Raw genomic sequence first — 18726 nt, 5'->3', positions numbered from 1 at the left:
CGAGTTTTGAAAAAGATATGTCTTAAAATTAAAGATACTTGTAAAAAAAATTAAATAAATAAAAGAATATTTGAAAAAAAAGATATGAATTTTTTTGAAAGAGATTTGAATTTTGAAATTTTAAAACTAAGATAAGATAGAATAAAAAATTTAAAATAAAAATCTGAATTTTTAAAAGTAAAAATCGAAAATTCAATTAAAATAAAGGGAAAAGATATTTTGAATTTAATGAGAAAAGAGAAAAACAATAAAAAGACACCAAACTTAAGAATTTTTAGATCAAAACAAAGAAAACAAACAAGAAAACTTTGAATGTCAAGATGAACACCAAAAACACTTTGAAGATCAAGATGAACACCAAGAACAAATTTTGAAAATTTTTAAGGAAATAAGGACACAAAGGACACCAAACTTAAAAATTTTTATATTTTGGACACTAATAATTCGAAAATGCACAAGAAAAACAAGGGAAAACACAAAACAAGAAAGACTAAAGATCAAACAAGAAAAATAAACAAGAACAACTTGAAAATCAATAAAGAACTAAGAACATGTAATTCAAAAAATTGAAAGAAAAATAAAAACATGCAATTGACACCAAACTTAAAACATGAAACTAAACTCAATTATTAGTTTATTGGTTTTTAATTATTTATTAAAAATTTTCAAAAACAATCTAGAAAAAGGAAATAAGGATTAAAAAACAAAATTTTAACAAAAACAATAATAAAAGACTCAAATTTAGTGACTCTAAACCAAAAAGATAAACTTTTCCTACTCTAAGCAACAAAATAAACCGCAGTTGTCCAAACTCAAACAATCCTCGACAACGGCGCCAAAAACTTGGTGCACGAAATTGTGATTACACTTTTCACAACTCCGCACAACTAACCAGCAAGTGCACTGGGTCGTCTAAGTAATACCTTACGTGAGTAAGGGTCGATCCCACAGAGATTATTGGCTTGAAGCAAGCTATGATTATTTTGTAAATCTTAGTCAGGAGAATAATTATAACAATGATTGTATTTATGAAAAATAAATAACATGAAATAAATAGTACTTGTGATTCAGTAATGCGAAACAGGCTAAGGTTCCAGAGATGCTCTGTCGTCTGAATCTCTGCTTTCCTACTGTCTTCTTCTCCAAACACGAATGGCTTCCTTCAATGGCAAGCTGTATGATCCTCTCGAATGAAAACAAATCCATATGCGCTGTCACCGCACGGCTAATCATTTGTCAGTTCCCGCTAACGTCGGAATAGGACCATTGTTCTTTTGCACACTGTCACTGCGTCCAACATTCGCAAGTTTGAAGTTTGTCACAGTCATCCCTTTTCGGATCCTACTCAGAATACCACAGACAAGGTTTAGACTTTCTGGATCCCAGGAATGCTGCCAATTGGTTCTAGCCTATACCACGAAGGTTCTAACCTCCGGACTCGGTCCATGGATTAGAAACCCAAGAGATACGCACTCAAGCTGTCGCCCAATGACTACGTTGAGCTCAGATAGAACGGAGTGGTTGTCAGGCACACGTTCATAGGGTTGAGGATAATAATGTATGTCACGGATCATCATATTCTCCATATTGAAGTACGAGTGAGTATCTTAGAATAGAATCAAGCGTAATTGAATAGAAAACAATAATAATTGCATTAATCTATTGAAACACAGCAGAGCTCCTCACCCCCACCTATGGGGTTTAGAGACTCATGCCGTCAAAGATACAATATGAAATGTAAAAATGTCATGAGTTCCCAAATGAATCTCTAAAAGTAGTTTTTATACTAGACTAGTAACTTAGATTTACAGAAAATGAGTAACTAAGTGCAAATAGTGCAGAAATTCACTTACGGGACCCATTTGGTGCGTGTCTGGGCTGAGCTTCCAAGCTTTCACGTGCATATGCCTAATAGTTGGCATTAAACGCCACTCTGGGTGCTAGAATGGGCATTTAACGCCAAAAAAGGTGCCAGTTCTGGCGTTTTACGCCAGAAAGTTTTAGGCTGAACTTAAACGCCAGTTTGGGCCGTCAATTCTCGGGCAAAGTATAAACTATTATATATTTCTGGAAAGCCCAGGATGTCTACTTTCTAACACAATTAAGAGCGCACCAATTAGGCTTCTGTAGCTCGAGAAAATCCATTTCGAGTATAGGAGGGTTAGGATCCAACAGCATCTACAGTCCTTTTTTAGCCTCTGAATCAGATTTTTGCTCAGGTCCCTCAATTTTAGCCAGAAAATACCTAAAATTACAGAAAAATACACAAACTCATAGTAAAGTCCAGAAATGTGATTTTTAAATAAAAACTAATAAAAATATAATAAAAAGTGACTAAAACATACTAAAAACTATGTAAAAATAATACCAAAAAGGGTATAAATTATCCGCTCATCAACCCAACACTCTCTCGCTCATCCCAAAGCCTAAGCACTAGTTAGGAAATCTTAAACAGTGTTTACGGAGGTTTAGAAAGTTAGAGAAAATATTGAAAGTTCAAAATTACAATTTCAGCAAAACAAGGGTCATGCGTACGCGAGCCACCTGCCGCGTACGCGAGACTAAAAAAAATAGTGCCGCATACGCGAGACCCTGTCTGCGTACGCGAGATTTTGAAAAAGACAGTACCATGTACGTGAGACCCTATTCGCGTACGCACACATACCAGTTTTCCTAAAAAGTTGTTTGCTGTAGAATTCAATATTTTATACCAAACTACAAACGTGCATAAATTTTTTGTCAAAAATTGTTTTTAGTCCGCTCTTCAAACATTATAAATTTCACGGTCCCAATTTTTATTCAAAATAATTTTCACAAGATTTGGGAGTCCAGAAACTAAGTTATGACCTTTTGAAGTTAGTTAAAAATAGAATTTTACCAAAAATTGTCAAATCCTCTAGTTTTCAAAACTCTCAATTCAAAATCAACCCAACTACATCCAAATCAATATCAACCATACCAAATTCAACCCTTAAACACCTAACAAGTATTATTTTTAAATTATCAACTCATTCAACCCAAACCTAAACACTCACTTTCAAACTAATTTAATCCACCATTCAAATTCTAACCAAAATTTTCATCAATCATCGTTAAAAATCAAAATCATCATCATTCAATAACATCACAATCATTATTCATCACATCCAATTTCACTTTATCAAATTCAATCTTTAACATTAACCTCATTCAATAATTTTACTCACAAAATCAAAAACTCACAATTTACACATTCAATACCAAATTCAACAATTTTCATTCATCAATTAACCAATTCATGAAATTCAAACCTATCTTAAATGCTACTAGTCTAAGTTTCACAAAGTATTATATATTAACTACAAGAAACTAAAATCATACCTTGGCCAATTTTTTCCAAAATCAAAAACCACAATTCAAGTTTTCAAGACTCCGAATCAAATCCAATAAGTTCCAGCCACTAAAGCTTTATTATTCCAAGTACTCCAATTCACTAATTTAACTCCAATTCACATTTATTCAATCTAATTTCATACAATGTACCAAAATCAAACACTAGGATTTACTAATTCATCAATTTACAAGTGTTTAGTAGTTCCTTACCTTACCCACCGATGATTGGGGTGAAACTCAACAATCACCCAATGTTAAATTGCACCTAAACTACCAAAATCATGAAAATATCTCAATACCCAAACCAAATTCACACAAATGAAGGGAATGGAGAATTAGGCACAAAATTCAGGAATTTTTACCACTTTGTTCAGATAAAATTGAAGAGCTTGATGAGACGAACCTGTGGCCGTAAACAATGCAGCGATCGGAACTTCAAATTGAAAGTTATGAGCAAATGAAATTTGGAGTGAATAGTGTATAAGAATTTTGTTCTCCCTTCATTTCTCTTCTCCGTGGAACACAATAAGAAAGGGGGAAGAGAGGCTGAAAGCTTGCTTATGTTGGAGTTGGTTATGTGGGCTTAGGTCCACTTGGGCTGGTTTATCCGATTTAGCTCGTTGACCTAATTTTGGGTCAAAATTTTTAAAATTAGTGTTTAAATTCGTATTTTAAATATTTTTACTCCTTCAAATTATAAAATTTAATTTTTTAATTTCTGTAGCTCATAATTAATTTATCAGTTATTTATTTATTAATTTACAGGGTTTTATATCCTATCCACCTAATTATGAATTTTATCCCCAAAATTCAATCATCTGAAAATAAGTGCGGTAAGCTCTTCCTCATCTCCAATTCAAGTTCCCACATATGTTCCTCGATTCCAGTTTAATTCCAAACAACCTTTTCTAACGAGACTTCTTTTTCTTGGAGATTTTTTATACTGACATTATCAATTTTGACTGGAATCACTTAAAACATCAACTTTTCTTTCAATTGAACTGATTCATGTTATAAGATATGGGTTGCATCATATGTGTACTTTTGAAGCTGCGAAATGTAGAGTACGTCGTGCAGGTTTGAAAGATATATCAGTAAAACTATTTTGATATGCCACTTGCCACCAATCCTCTTCAGAATTTGGGAGGAACCAATATAGCGGGGATTTTCAACTTCTTGATTTTAATTGCTTTTTCGATCTCAGTTGTTGGAATAGCCTTCCAAAACACCTAACTTTTTTTTTTCAAATTCTCTACGTTTTCTCCTCTTTTATTCGCATAACTCTTCTGTCGGCTTAGTTAGAATCTTAACTTGAATTTGCTTGATCTGTTTTCCGCTGTCTTAACTATCAATTCGGAATTTAAGACGCTTGATCCTCTGAATTCATATCAATACAGAAGCGATTAGCACACCGTGCAACTTCACTATCTCCTTGATATATAATCTCGCTAATTTTTCTAATAAATAATTTATTCGAATAGACAAAAAATAAGCAAATTTTCAATCTACAATCGCACAAATCGTATTGTGCCAAACAAATAGAGGTTCACAACCAAAACCGACACACAAAACTCGACGTTGCAAATATTATTAATTCGAATATATTTGATCAAATGCTTAAGCCCCGTAGCAGTGGATTCTATTCCTATATTGCTTTCATAGAGCTAAAATTGATATATATATATATATATATATAAGAAAACAATTGCAAATTTCGATATACCCGTCACTTTATAGTCTTTCATCCTTGTTCCTTGTTTCCTTACTCTAATTCTTCTCTGCTCTGGGGCTTGGTTATTCGGCCCAACTGCTTCAATCTCACTCCCTACTTTATTTGTTGGGCCAGAATCACTGCTTGGTATAATTGAGCTCGTATTATTATATGGTCTGACCAAAAAATAAATAAAAAAGAAGCAATACATTTATCTAAAGATATATGAAAAAAGTAAATGTTATATATATATATATATATATATATATATATATTGATCTTGCCTGGGAAATAGGTCGGCTTCCACTCCTCGAGGTTAGCCGAGCTATGTGCTGCGAGGTTGGGCGTCCGCTCCTCAGAGTCCGAGCTCTTTATGTTTGTTGTAGATGTGAAGGTACGAGCAATACAAAGGGAGTAGGTTGTACCTGCAAAGGCACTCCAATGCTTAAGTCAGTTATGGTGTTAAGTTCAGGAGAAAGATATCAAAAAAGACATTTTACCTTCCTTTTATAGAAATATGTTCGTCCGTTACATTGTAGGTGATAAAATCGGTTTCGTAACCGATTTTATCTTTCCGTTTGGGACGTCGGTTATGGTAATATTAACGCCACCGAGTTATAGCTCATAAGGGCCGAGCAATAACGGCAAAATGTCGAGTTATGGTGATGGTCAGTAACGGTTATGGGGCCGAGTTATAGCTCGTATTAATGGTGACCATATCACAGCCCCCAAGCTTAGCCTGAGGAAAGTTTTTTAATGAAGCAGGTTGAGCTTTTGTAATGAGTTATAACTCGGTTAAGTGGGTTACTGAGTGAGCCCCCAGTTCAACGTACTTCATTAAAGTAACTTCCCGTTTGCGCCACGTGGAAAATTGTGCGTGTTTTTTGTTCAGGAGAGAGAAGGAGTGGGTGCTTCATTAATGTTTTGATGGTTTCCAATGCTTCTTTCGTCGTTTGATGTGACTGAGGGAGTTTTGATATTTGGAACGTTTTTTGGTTGTGATTAATTGTTTTTGCTGATTGGAATTTTGGGCGTTTTTGGTTTCTGCTTCTTGTCTGGAGAATGAGCAAGAGAGGTATGGTCACGTTTGTCTTCTTCTAATTCGTTTCTTCTCTCAACTCTTTGTATTTCTTGGTTGCATGTTTGTTTACTGTTTCTAATGGGGTTTGAGAAGGAGAAGAAAGGTGAAATAGATTGGTCTTATGACTGGGTAGGGGATGACGTGAGGTCTCGGGTGTCATTGTTCTGTGATGAAGCTGCTGTTAAGGAAGTAGATGCTAGTAGGGTGGTGAGGCGGAACTCTGGGGTTGGGGTTGAGTTGCTCCCCTGTAGTGTTAATGATAGGGTTTATCACCGGGGGAGAGACTTTGAATTTTTCTATATGCACAGCTGTGTTCTTGAGGAGTTGAGAGTTAGATTACCTTTCACTGATTTCGAATGTCAGGTGTTGAGGCAGTTAAACTGTGCTCCGTCGCAGCTTCATCCCAATGGGTGGGCGTTTCTCCGTTCGTTTGAAATTTTAATGGAGTTTCTGGAAGTGGTGCCGTCTGTTGACCTTTTCTTTTCTTTATTTCAAGCCAAAGGGGTGTGGAAAGGTGGTTGGATAAACTTCAATAGCACCCCTGGTTTTGGCATTTTCAAATTGTACAAATCCTCTTTTAAAGATTTTAAAGAGATGTATTTAAAGGTTAGGGCTTTGGAAAAAGATTTTCCGTTTTTCGTGGATGAAAATCTGGCTGAGAAGTTCCCATTGTATTGGTGCTCGGAACCTCAGAATATACTTGGTCCTGAGGTTATTTCTCCGAGGAACGTTTGTGTGATTGAGTTTCTTGTTGAAAATATCGGTCGGGGAGACTTAATTTCAATGTATGAGCTTCTGAAGTGGGAGGAGGATAAAGATGCTGTGGTAGCCTATTTGGGTGAGTCATAGGGTTTTTATAAGGTGTTTATTGCTTCTTGTCGTGTGTCTGATGTGTTTGTTGTTTTCACAGGTGGTAAATATCCTGGTGTTTCAGCTGCGTCTTTGAGGACGCGTTTCAAAAATAAGAATCTGGAGAAAGAGGTATCGTCGTCTAATGCTGAGAAAGTTGCTGGTGTCGGCGAGGTTACGCAGCCTCGTCAAGGTCGGAGGAAGGTGATTGCGAAGAAGAGGAAGAAGTCCGACCTTGTTGATTTGTCGGATGATTCTGACGATAAGGAGATAGGGGTTCCTCTTGAAGAGATACAGGCTTTTATGGGCAATCAAAAAAGGCTTCATGAAATTTCGGAACAAAGTGAGGCATTTTCGGTGTGGGGAAAGGAGTATCCCTATATGGCTGTGGTGGACGAGTATTGTCAGTCGTCGGCTGACGTTACTCTTGCAAAGGAAGTCGGGGACATGGCTGTTGGGCAGTATATGCAGGTAATGATTTTATTGGTTTTTCTTTACTCTTCCTTTTGGGAGTCTTATGAGTTTATTTCTTTAGGTTGTTGGTCTTCGTCTTGCAAGTCTTGGGCGTAGCCAAAAGTTGAAAAATAAGAGGGTTTCTGCAGAGAAAGGAGAGGTTTCTGTTTTGAAGGAGGAGTTGGTGAAGAGTAAGAGTGTTGCTGCTGAGCTTCAAGCTCGTTTGACTGAGACCGAAAAGTTGTTGAAGGAGACTAAAGAAAGTTATTCTAGAGATGTGGAAGATTTGAAGAAAAAGGAAAGTGATCTGGTGAACATACAAACTCGTTTGATTGAGGTTACTGCTCAATTTAAGGAGATGGAGAAGAAAAAGGCGGATGAGATATTAGATTCTTTTGTTGAAGGTTTTGAAAGGGCGAGGTTGCAGGTTAAGTTTTTGGTTCCAGATGCCGATCTTTCTGGTATGGATCCTGGAAAGATAGTTCGAGATGGTCAACTGATCGAAGATGATGGCGATGCAGAAGATGAAGCCGATAATGTTTAGTGTGTTCTGTTAGAAACGTGTTTGAATTTATTTTGCATATGTGATAGTTAGTTTGTTTGAACTTTGTTGAATTTGACTTGTTTGAATTTTGAATGTGATGCTTTTTATAAAAGCTGTTTGATATTTGCCGGAAAGTGTTCCGAGCTTATTGCTATCTTTGTTGCTGTGGTTATCTGATGATGGCAGGTTGTAGCTTAGACATATATTAGGCTTTGTCTGAGCTGTATTTGATAGGGTTATATTTGATCGACAATACTAGTCGTATAGTTATTTGATAAAGAAGATGATATTTGTCTCCTATATATTCGGAGTTTTTATGAACCTTTTGAATACAAAGGTGCAGGTAGGCTAGCCTTGTTAAAACCTCTCCAAGCAAAACCCTTTGGGATAAAATCTTGGCAGTAGGAAAAAGAGTACAAGCCTGTCCCTGTCTTTTAACTATAAAATTTCTTTAAGGAAGACACATTCCATGTACTAGGCATGAGTTTACCATCTAATGATTCTAGCTTGTATGCTCCTTGACCGAGTACGTTTGATACTCGGTATGGACCGTCCCAATTGGCTGCGAGCTTTCCATGTGTTGGTGGTTTCCGAGCAGTTTCGGTCTTGCGGAGGACTAAGTCTCCTTTGACGAATGATCTGCTTTTGACCGACTTGTTGTACTGTCGAGCAATTACTTGCTGCGCCGCGCGTTGCTTCAAGGCGGCGATGTCTCTGATTTCTTCAATGATGTCGAGCTCGGATTTCCGAGCTTCGTCTTGGTTGTCCATGTAAGTTCGGATTGAGTTCTGGGAGATCTCTAGGGGGATCATGGCTTCCGATCCATATACCAGTCTGAATGGCGTTTCTTTTGTTGATGTTTGTGGGGTGGTGTTGTATCCCCAAAGGACTTCAGGTATTAGTTCGGCCCAGAGTCCTTTGGCGTCATCTAGTTTCTTTTTTAGTGCATGCAGGATGACCTTATTTGCAGCCTCAGCTAGTCCGTTCGTTTGAGGGTGTTCAACGGAGGCGAAGTGTTGGTTTATTTTGAGATTCTGCAAGAAAGATTGAAACTTTTGGTCGGCAAACTGGCGACCGTTGTCAGTTGTGATATGTTGAGGTATGCCAAATCGGCAAATTATGTTTTTCCAAACGAAAGAAATAATTTGTTGAGATGTTATTCTTGCTAAAGGTTGGGCTTCCACCCATTTGGAGAAATAATCAATGTCGACGATAAGAAATTTTACCTGGCCCGGTGCCGTAGGAAACGGCCCGAGTATATCCAAACCCCATTGGTTAAATGGCCAGCTGATTTCTGAATGATGCATTTGCTCGGCAGGTATGTGTATCAATGGTGCGTGTCTTTGGCAATTCTGGCATGTCCTGATTTTTTGTTGGCTGTCCTGTTTCAATGTCGGCCAGAAGAATCCAGCTCAGAGGATTTTTGATGCTAGGCTCCGAGCTCCTGTATGTGTGCCACAGATTCCTTCATGTGCTTCTGCTAATGCTATGTCAGCTTCTGGCTTGTTGAGGCATTTTAGTAGGGGGCGAGTATATCCACGTCGATATAATGTTCCGTTGAGTATTGTGAAGGAAGATGCTTGCCGTCGGAACTTTTTATCGTTCTCGACCCCTTCTGGTATATTACCTGTTTGTAAATAGTGTATAAAGTCGTCCCTCCAATCTTTTACCTGTGTAACACTTAACACATTTGTCAGAGTAACAGTGGGTGATGTTATTGTGAATTGTTGCAGTGTGGATAACTCGGATTGGGTGCTGCCGAGCTTTGATAAGATATCTGCCCTTTGATTTTGTTCGCGTGGTATATGTTCTATTTCAAATTTGACAAATTTTTTTAATAATTTTTTGACTAATAGCAGGTATTTAGAGAGTAGAGGATCTTTTACCTGGAAAAGGTCGTTTACCTGCTGTACTACTAACAAAGAATCACAATATACCTTGATCGTCGAGATTTGGAGATCTAAACAGAGTCGGAGTCCAGCGAGCAGTGCTTCATACTCGGATTGGTTATTGCTGGCTTTGAAAGCTAAGTGTATTGAGTGTTCAAGTATGAATCCGTCCTCGGCTTCCAGGCGTATTCCTGCTCCACAACCCCCATTATTGGAAGATCCATCCACATATAAGATCCATTGTTTTGCATGATCTTCCTCAGATGGTGTAGTAAACTCGGCGATGAAATCTGCTAAAAATTGTGACTTGATCGGTCCTCTGGATTGGTATCTGATATCGAACTCAGACAGTTCGACTGCCCACTTTATGAGTCGTCCTGCGATTTCTGGTTTGTGTAACACTTGTCTTAGTGGGTGATCTGTTCTGACGTAGATAACGTGGCTCTGGAAGTAAGGTCGGAGACGTCGTGCCGAGAATATTAGTGCCAGTGCGAGCTTCTCAATCCTTGGGTAATTGAGCTCGGCATGTTGGAGAGTTTTGCTGACGAAGTATATCGGATGTTGCACTTTGTTTCTCTCTGATACAAGGGCTGAGCTTATCGCCCAATCAGTGACTGACAGATATAGAAATAAGTCCTCCCCTTGTAGGGGTTTTTGTAAAATTGGCGGTTGTGAGAGAGTTGTTTTTAATTTGGAAAATGCTTTCTCACAATCGTCGTTCCATTCAAATCTGTTTTTCTTTTTAATTGTTTGGAAAAAAGGAATAGAAGTTGAAGCTAAACAGGGAACAAATCTGGAAAGTGCGGCAAGGCGTCCTGTGAGACGCTGAACTTCTTTTACTGTTTTGGGGCTGGCCATGTCCAACACTGCTCGGCATTTGTCTGGGTTTGCCTCTATTCCCCTGCACGTTAGTAAAAAACCTAAAAACTTACCCCCCTTGAACGGCGAAGGCACATTTCTCGGGGTTGAGGCGCATGTTGTACTGGCGGATCTGGCCGAATATTTCTGTAAGGTCGCTGATGTGATTATGTCCGGTTTTTGTTTTGGCGACCATATCATCGACATAAACTTCGATGTTTCTGCCGATTTGTTTGGCGAACACTTTATCCATAAGGCGTTGATAAGTTGCACCTGCGTTCTTTAATCCAAATGGCATAACTTTATAACAATAGTTACCGAAATCAGTGATAAAAGCTGTTTTATCTTTATCGGAGGGGTGCATGAGTATTTGATTATACCCTGAATACGCATCCATAAAACTTAAAGTAGCGTAACCTGATGCATTGTCTACTAAAGAGTCTATGGATGGTAGGGGGTAAGAATCCTTGGGGCATGCCTTGTTTAAATCGGTGAAATCGACGCACATGCGCCACTTACCGTTTTGTTTCCTTACCATTACCACATTGGCTAGCCATGTAGTGAATCTGATCTCTTTGATAAATTCAGCGTTGATGAGTTTTTGTGTTTCTTCTAGTGACGCTCTCCTCTTTTCTTCGCCGAGTTTTCGTTTCTTCTGCTGTACTGGTCGGACTGCCGAGTTTATTGCTAGTTTATGAGTGATAATTTGTGGATCAATGCCGGGCATGTCTGTAGGTTTCCAGGCAAAAAGCTCGGCGTTTTCTTGTAGAAACGTTTTTATGGCCTGTAACTCAGTTGGGTTGATTGATGTACCTACATATGTAAATTTTTTAGGGTCATTATTAAAATACACTTTTTGCAGGTCATCGGATGGTTTTGGTCGCTCGAGAAAATCGGCTCTTGGGTCGAGGTCAGCTAGTGTGTCTTCGTTTTGCTTGAGTTCGACATTGTTGACTTGTTGTGTTGAGCGGTTTTGGAACTTCATGCTGGTGTTATAACACTGTCGGGCCTCTTTATGATCTCCATGGATTGTTGCAACCTGATCATCCTGCAATGGAAACTTTACACAGAGATGGACGGTAGAGACAATGGCGCCGAACTTATTTAAAAAAGGTCGGCCAAGGATAAGGTTATATGGACTGAAACAGTCAACTACTAGATATTGAATATCATTAGTTTTTGAAAGAGGATGCTCACCCAGTGTGGTTTGTAACCACACTGAACCGAGTATTGGAACGCGTTCTCCCGAGAATCCGACTAAGTCTCCTCCTGTGGACTGTAGCATGTTGTCGCTGAGCTTCATCTTTTGAAATGTTGAGTAAAACAGAACATCGGCACTGCTCCCGGGATCCAAGAGTACTTTTTTCACTAATAGATCCCCTAGCTGGAGGGTGATTACCACAGGGTCGTCCAAATTTTGTATGTTGGAGTTAAAGTCGGCCTGTGTGAAGGTGACCTCTGGTTGTGGGTTATTGATTGCTGTATCTTGCTTTGGTCCTTCTACTGAGCATATTGCTCTGAATGACCTTTTCCTTGCTGAGTTTGAGTATCCCCCACTTGCGTATCCTCCTGAAATACAATTGATTATACCTCGTGGTCTTTCATATTGGTTTGAGGATGCCTTCTCTTTTCCTCGGTGTTGTTCAGAGAGGTCGTTTGTTGTGGAACTGGGGCCACGTTTTTGGATGTGACCACCAATGTATTTGTCTAGGTGGCCTTGTCTTGCTAGTCGTTCTAAGAGATCTTTGGCGACCACACAATCATCGGTATTGTGGCCGTGTTTTTGGTGGAAAGCGCAGTACTTTGATTTGTCTACATGCCTTGCATCCTGGTATGTGCCGGCCTTTCTTGGTGGCTTGATTAATTTGGAGTTCAAGATCTCCTTGATTATGTCTTCCCTTTTAGTGTTAAACTGCGTATAAGAATCAAATCGAGGTGTTAGTTTAAAACTTTTCTTAGTGGTTGAGTTCTTATCTTCTTCGCGGAAGTGTGACTTGTCAGATTTCCGAGCTTGTCGGAGTTCCTCGATGTCAATTTGTCCTTTTGCTTTCTCTCGAAATTCTGCTAGAGTCTTCGGTTTTGCCACTGCGATCGTCTCCTGGAATTTCCCGGGTCGGAGGCCGCTTTTAATTGCATGCAGATGGAAGTGATGGGACCAAAAGAAAAAATATGATTTCCTCGGCCCCACGGTGGGCGCCAATTGATCTTGCCTGGGAAATAGGTCGGCTTCCACTCCTCGAGGTTAGCCGAGCTATGTGCTGCGAGGTTGGGCGTCCGCTCCTCAGAGTCCGAACTCTTTATGTTTGTTGTAGATGTGAAGGTACGAGCAATACAAAGGGAGTAGGTTGTACCTGCAAAGGCACTCCAATGCTTAAGTCAGTTATGGTGTTAAGTTCAGGAGAAAGATATCAAAAAAGACATTTTACCTTCCTTTTATAGAAATATGTTCGTCCGTTACATTGTAGGTGATAAAATCGGTTTCGTAACCGATTTTATCTTTCCGTTTGGGACGTCGGTTATGGTAATATTAACGCCACCGAGTTATAGCTCATAAGGGCCGAGCAATAACGGCAAAATGTCGAGTTATGGTGATGGTCAGTAACGGTTATGGGGCCGAGTTATAGCTCGTATTATAAATGTCATTCTCATATATGCGTGTGTGAGAGAGATTAGAAAATGATCGTTGAATACTTCAATAATTTTGAATTAGCAGTACATTTTTAGTATTATTTAGTCATGTTTGGTTACGTAGGAAATAAGGAATTGACAGCTACAGAATAATTTCAACCGTAAGAAAATTCAAAGACCCTCAGTTTCCAATTCCACCCTTAAAACACGGCAAAAGAAACTAGTTATTTTTCCAAATGTAGTAACGGATAAATTCGTATAATAATTAAAAAAAAAAAAAAACTATCAATTCTCTCTATCATGAATTTTGATTGTATAGATTTTAGATTTTGAAGTTATAAATTTAAAAATTTAAAAGTGTAATTTTCTTTTATTAGCTGATTGATATGATATATGGTAATAACAAATGTTTGATATATACTAAAAATCAGTTTTTAAATTAGTAATTATATATTTATATGATTTATATATTTTTAACTAAATAATCAATTACTAAAATAATCAAATATTTTATACCAAAATAATTAAACTAGTCATAAACGAATAATACTTTCAGTAGTATCATAAAAATTAAAAAAAATTTGAGATATCCAATTCAATATATTTCTATGCACAATCACAAATTAATAATTATTTTTTTATAAATACGTGCCACGATTGATATGCCCATTAAAGTAAGATTTAATGTTTGATTTCACGAATCCAACATCAAAGATTTTGGAATTTAAAGAAGATAGTTTCTAGTTTGTGCCCGCAAACTATGGCACGATTGGCTCGGCATTCATTTGTCTTAACATATAGAATAAGCATCGATCCAAAAGATTGTGTTTATCCTTTGTTGATCTCATGTTCATCAATTAATTCTTCGGCTTTTACTTCTTCAATGTAACATGGACTACTCCCTCCGGCATATATAATTATCAAATAATAAAGATTTTCTTATTGGCATACAAGTGTTTTTTTTTTTTTTTTTTCTTTTCTAAAAAGTTAGACTAGTTTTCTAATATGATTAATTTTATTTTATCTAAAGTATTTTTGAAAAAGATCGTAAATGTTAGAAAAAAATATATATTTTATTTTTGTATTAATTGGCGATAAACTAAATGTCAATAAAAATACCATTGAAAAGGTTGTTTAATTGACAACTATATTATTGATCGCCAATAAATATTTTGAACAAATTTTTTGTAATAATTAAAAAATATTATAGACGGTAGAAAATGTATTTAAAACATAGCATTTTTGCTAAAATAATTATTTGCACTAACAATTACAAATGCTCATTAATCTTATAGTGGAGTACTCAATCTTTCTTTCGTTTCTTCCCCATTCTTTCTCTTTAACCCCAAATGATAGTTAATTTATCTTCTTAATCAATCTTCCTAGCAAAAGGAAATGTTAATTATATCTTTTTTTATTTGATATTTAAACAAATGTCGAAGAGAATTATAAAGAGGTTATTATATCATTTCTCAATTGAAATATATACGTGTTATTTTCTTTTCCTAGGGTTCAACATGTGGCATCCATACCATTATGTCACAAGTAAATTTTAGAAGATTAAATTTAACGATGTTTGTATAATTTTTTAAAGTGTTTGAAAATATTTTAGATGGTTTCGAAATATTCTAGAATGTTTTAGAAAGTCTTAGAATATTCTAAAAAATTATAGAAGACTCTTAAAAGTCATAGAATATTTTAAAAGAGTGTAAATATATATAAAAGTATGAAGAATAATATAAAATAATCTAAAAATATATATTTAAAAAGTTGTAATAAGATAAATATTTGTAATAAAAATTTTAGATAATCAATTTGGACTGTTGATTAGATTTAATCCTAGTCACTTATTAAAGAGATGGATGGTTATAAATAAGAGTAAAAGTTAGAATTTATGTGGGTAAGTTATTTATAACAAACACTTGAGTAATAAAATGTTCTTTTCACCAAAATTTTATTTCTCTTTTGTTTTTAGCTTTAACTTAAAAAATTGAATAAATCTAAATATACAGTAACATTAGAATGTATCCAACACCATAACAATTAGTTAGCTTATTCCTTTGTCTAACTGTCTTCATTAGACCGCAAATATATCAATTTATCTAAGTCTATACTTGTCAACAGACAAAGTATTATTTAATCTTTTTAATATTATTTTTGGTGAAATCTGTCGGATTACTAGACACATTATTATCAAGAATTTGATCGGTTTAACTCTATTTATAGAAGTTTTAATTTAAAGGAGACATGAATTTTTTTCCTTATGCCACTTCAACCAAACAATTATATGTTAATAAATAATAATTCATGATCAACGATGTTAGGAATATACTGAAAATTAACTAAGTCACTGTGTATAGAAGTATATATTTAATATTTTACTAAAAATAATTATTAGATGTAAATAAAGTTGATTATTTTATTATAATATATTTAGTTATTTAATTGAAAAATTAAATAACACAAATAAATAGTAATTAATTTTTACTATGTATTGAGAATTTTTATTCAAGATTATTACTCTGTTAAATAAAATAATAAAAAAAAAGTCCACTGATAAAACAAAGTATACAATAAGTATATAGTAGAAACAGCCAAATTTAAAAATATACACACCCCTAAAACATTATCTCAAGCATCATTTCAAATCTCACCTATAAATACCTTCATTATCCTATGAAACCAAGACATCACACACATCAAAATCCTCTCCACCATCCCACTCACAAAAATGAGTTACACAAAAATTTCTTATCTTATGCTAACCCTAATATCATCATTAGCTTTCACATTGCTAATTGGAACCACCGTAGCTGAACAATGTGGAAAACAAGCAGATGGAGCATTGTGCCCAAACAACCTATGTTGTAGCAAATTTGGTTATTGTGGTAACACAAATGATTATTGTGGTGACGGTTGCCAAAGCCAATGCAAAAGTTCAACGCCAACAACACCACCTAATTTCGCTAGTGGTGATGTTGGTAAGATCGTAACATCTTCAATCTTTGATCAAATGCTTAAGTACCGGAATAATCCACGGTGTAAGGGAAATGGATTCTACTCCTATAACACTTTCATTGCTGCTGCTCGCTCTTTCGGCGGCGATGATGCCACCAAGAAGAAGGAGGTTGCTGCTTTTTGGCTCAAACCTCTCATAAAACCACAGGTTATATTGTAATTTCAAACTCGATTGTTATATAACTGTTTAAATTTTTAGGTTAAATTATTTCATAACGTGATATTAAAAGTTTTATAATTAAAATTTTTAATGTTTAAAAAATTAACATAAAATAAATTAAAAAGCTCTATAAAAAATTCGCATTTGTTATGTGATATATTTATAATAAGTACTAAAAGAAATTAAATACTTTAATTTGGTACTTTGCTCGAGTCATTTGAAACTTATTTCTTTTAACTAAGGTCTATAAATTAGATTTTATGAATTTAAAGAGAATTTTAGTCTATGATATATATATCTTAATTGTTGCTTAATTAAAAAAAGAAACATGTTATATCATACATAATGAAACAATAATGTTCCTTTTGAATTGAAATCTTTAAGATTAGATTTACATGGAGCTGATAATAAGACACCTATTCAATTTCAATTCTACACATATCTACATCAACTTCATTGCAAGAAGTCACAATCTTTTAAAAATATATAAGTAGCGTTTGTTTTGAGGTAATGTAATGGAGACTAGAAGATTGAGACTCAATATCATGTTTGTTGATCTAGAGATTGGTACTAAAATTTCAGACTCTATCTCCAAAATTTAAGTATTTCAGTACCTCTAAAAAATGAAAACACAGAAGACTGAAATTTTTTGGGACGAAAACTGAAATTTTAATAACATTTTATACTTAAAATACCTCCATTTCAATTAATTAATTTCAGCTTTATCTTTTGTATAAATTAAATTAGAGTTTCATTCTTATTTTGGTCTCTGTCTCTTACTTTACACCTGTTGAATTTGGAAAAATAAAATACATTTAAAAGTGTTGACCAAACATTATTGGACTAATAGCAAATTGGTTGTGTGATGCATTTTATTTGTTATGCAGAAAATTAATTTGATCCAATTGGCCCAAAAAGATTGAAACTGGCTCATTCAAGCACAATAGCCTTATACCAATCTCAGCTGTACTACTCCATTCACTCTAAACTTGATCTAAGAAGGTTAGATGGCCAAACCATGAGAAAAGAAAGAAAGAAAGCCCATATCCCACTTCAAGCCCAATTTGGTGACCACACCCAAATCCATCTCACTTCAACAAAGTTACTAACTGGATAAACAAAGTTCAACTCAATTGAATCCCTTTTCACTTCCACCGAACACAAATTCTCTCTTCTCTCTCTTCTTTTTCTTCCTTAATCCCATCAATCTCTAAATCAAGAAAGAAGAAAGAGAAAAGATCTAAAACTAGGGCATAAAGAAGAATCAAAAGCTAGCATCCATTTTCAAGCAAGAAGAGAAAGTATAAGGGATACAATAAAGGGAAGATTATCAAGTACAGAAGATTACAAGAAGGTGGTTTTCTATTTGTGCTTCAACAAGAATCCTTGAAGAAATCTTCTGAGTATGAAGCACCATTCAAGCAACTATGAAGACAGTCAAGTCAAAAGTGCTCAGTGGCTCAACAATAATGATAAAAAATCAAACTTGGGGCCAAAGAAAGAATACACGGTCCAGATTCAAGAAGCTTGAAGAAAAATGATGAAAGAGAATGGTAAGGTTGCATGTCACTGCTTCAGCCTTTTCTCTCTCCTATGACCATGCCACTACTGTTTCTGATGTTGGAGAAGAAGACAATACAAGTGTTGAACTTGATTCAAACCTTGGAAGCTTCACTCCTCAATAATAGGGGTGAACGACCAAGGATTGAGTAAGAGAGAAAGAGCACTTGCTTCGATTTTCATAGCTCCCTAAGCTGTTCTTATTTTTCTCCTTCATAGTTTTTATTTTGTAATTCTTTTTCTCAATTTAGTCTATCTGAGTTTTATTGGAAAAAAGACAAACATGGTGAGGTTTGTAAGAAAAAGTCAATGAGTAAAAGAAGACAGTAGTGAGCTAGACTTGGAGAAAAAGCCATAGTTATATTAGAAATTCTTTGTAAGTCTTTCTGTTTTTTGTCATGATCTTGAGAGAATTCCCTTGCAAGTTGGGTTAGCACTTTGCAGTTGAAAGCTAGGGTGAGTCCTAGTCAAGTTCTGGTTAGGTTAGAATCTAGACTTGTTCCAAATAGGATTTGGTAGATCTTTGGGAGAATTGGTGTTTGTAATCTTTTGAAAAGATAGTGAAATTCTATCTTAGTTATGATGGAGACTGGATGTAGGCTA

General features: G+C 35.7%; 2 protein-coding genes across 2 annotated transcripts; one reads left to right on the top strand and one right to left on the bottom strand.

Annotated features, from left to right (window-relative positions):
* Window positions 1–9422: 9422 nt before the first annotated feature.
* Window positions 9423–16055, bottom strand: LOC140180688 (uncharacterized). The gene is made up of 5 exons (XM_072221965.1): window positions 16050–16055; window positions 11299–12669; window positions 10832–11037; window positions 9948–10800; window positions 9423–9680 (listed from the first exon to the last, which is right to left on the bottom strand). Exons 1-5 carry the CDS (start codon window positions 16053–16055, stop codon window positions 9423–9425), a joined length of 2694 nt encoding a protein of 897 aa, XP_072078066.1.
* Window positions 16056–16116: 61 nt separating this feature from the next.
* Window positions 16117–16563, top strand: LOC112765597 (endochitinase-like). Its single transcript, XM_029294300.2, has one exon. The coding sequence runs from the start codon at window positions 16117–16119 to the stop codon at window positions 16561–16563; it is 447 nt and encodes a 148-aa protein (XP_029150133.1).
* Window positions 16564–18726: the final 2163 nt, after the last annotated feature.

This window comes from Arachis hypogaea, chromosome 17, assembly GCF_003086295.3.
Source record: "Arachis hypogaea cultivar Tifrunner chromosome 17, arahy.Tifrunner.gnm2.J5K5, whole genome shotgun sequence".
Lineage (NCBI taxonomy): Eukaryota > Viridiplantae > Streptophyta > Magnoliopsida > Fabales > Fabaceae > Arachis > Arachis hypogaea.
This window is presented reverse-complemented; position numbering and strand designations above follow the sequence as displayed.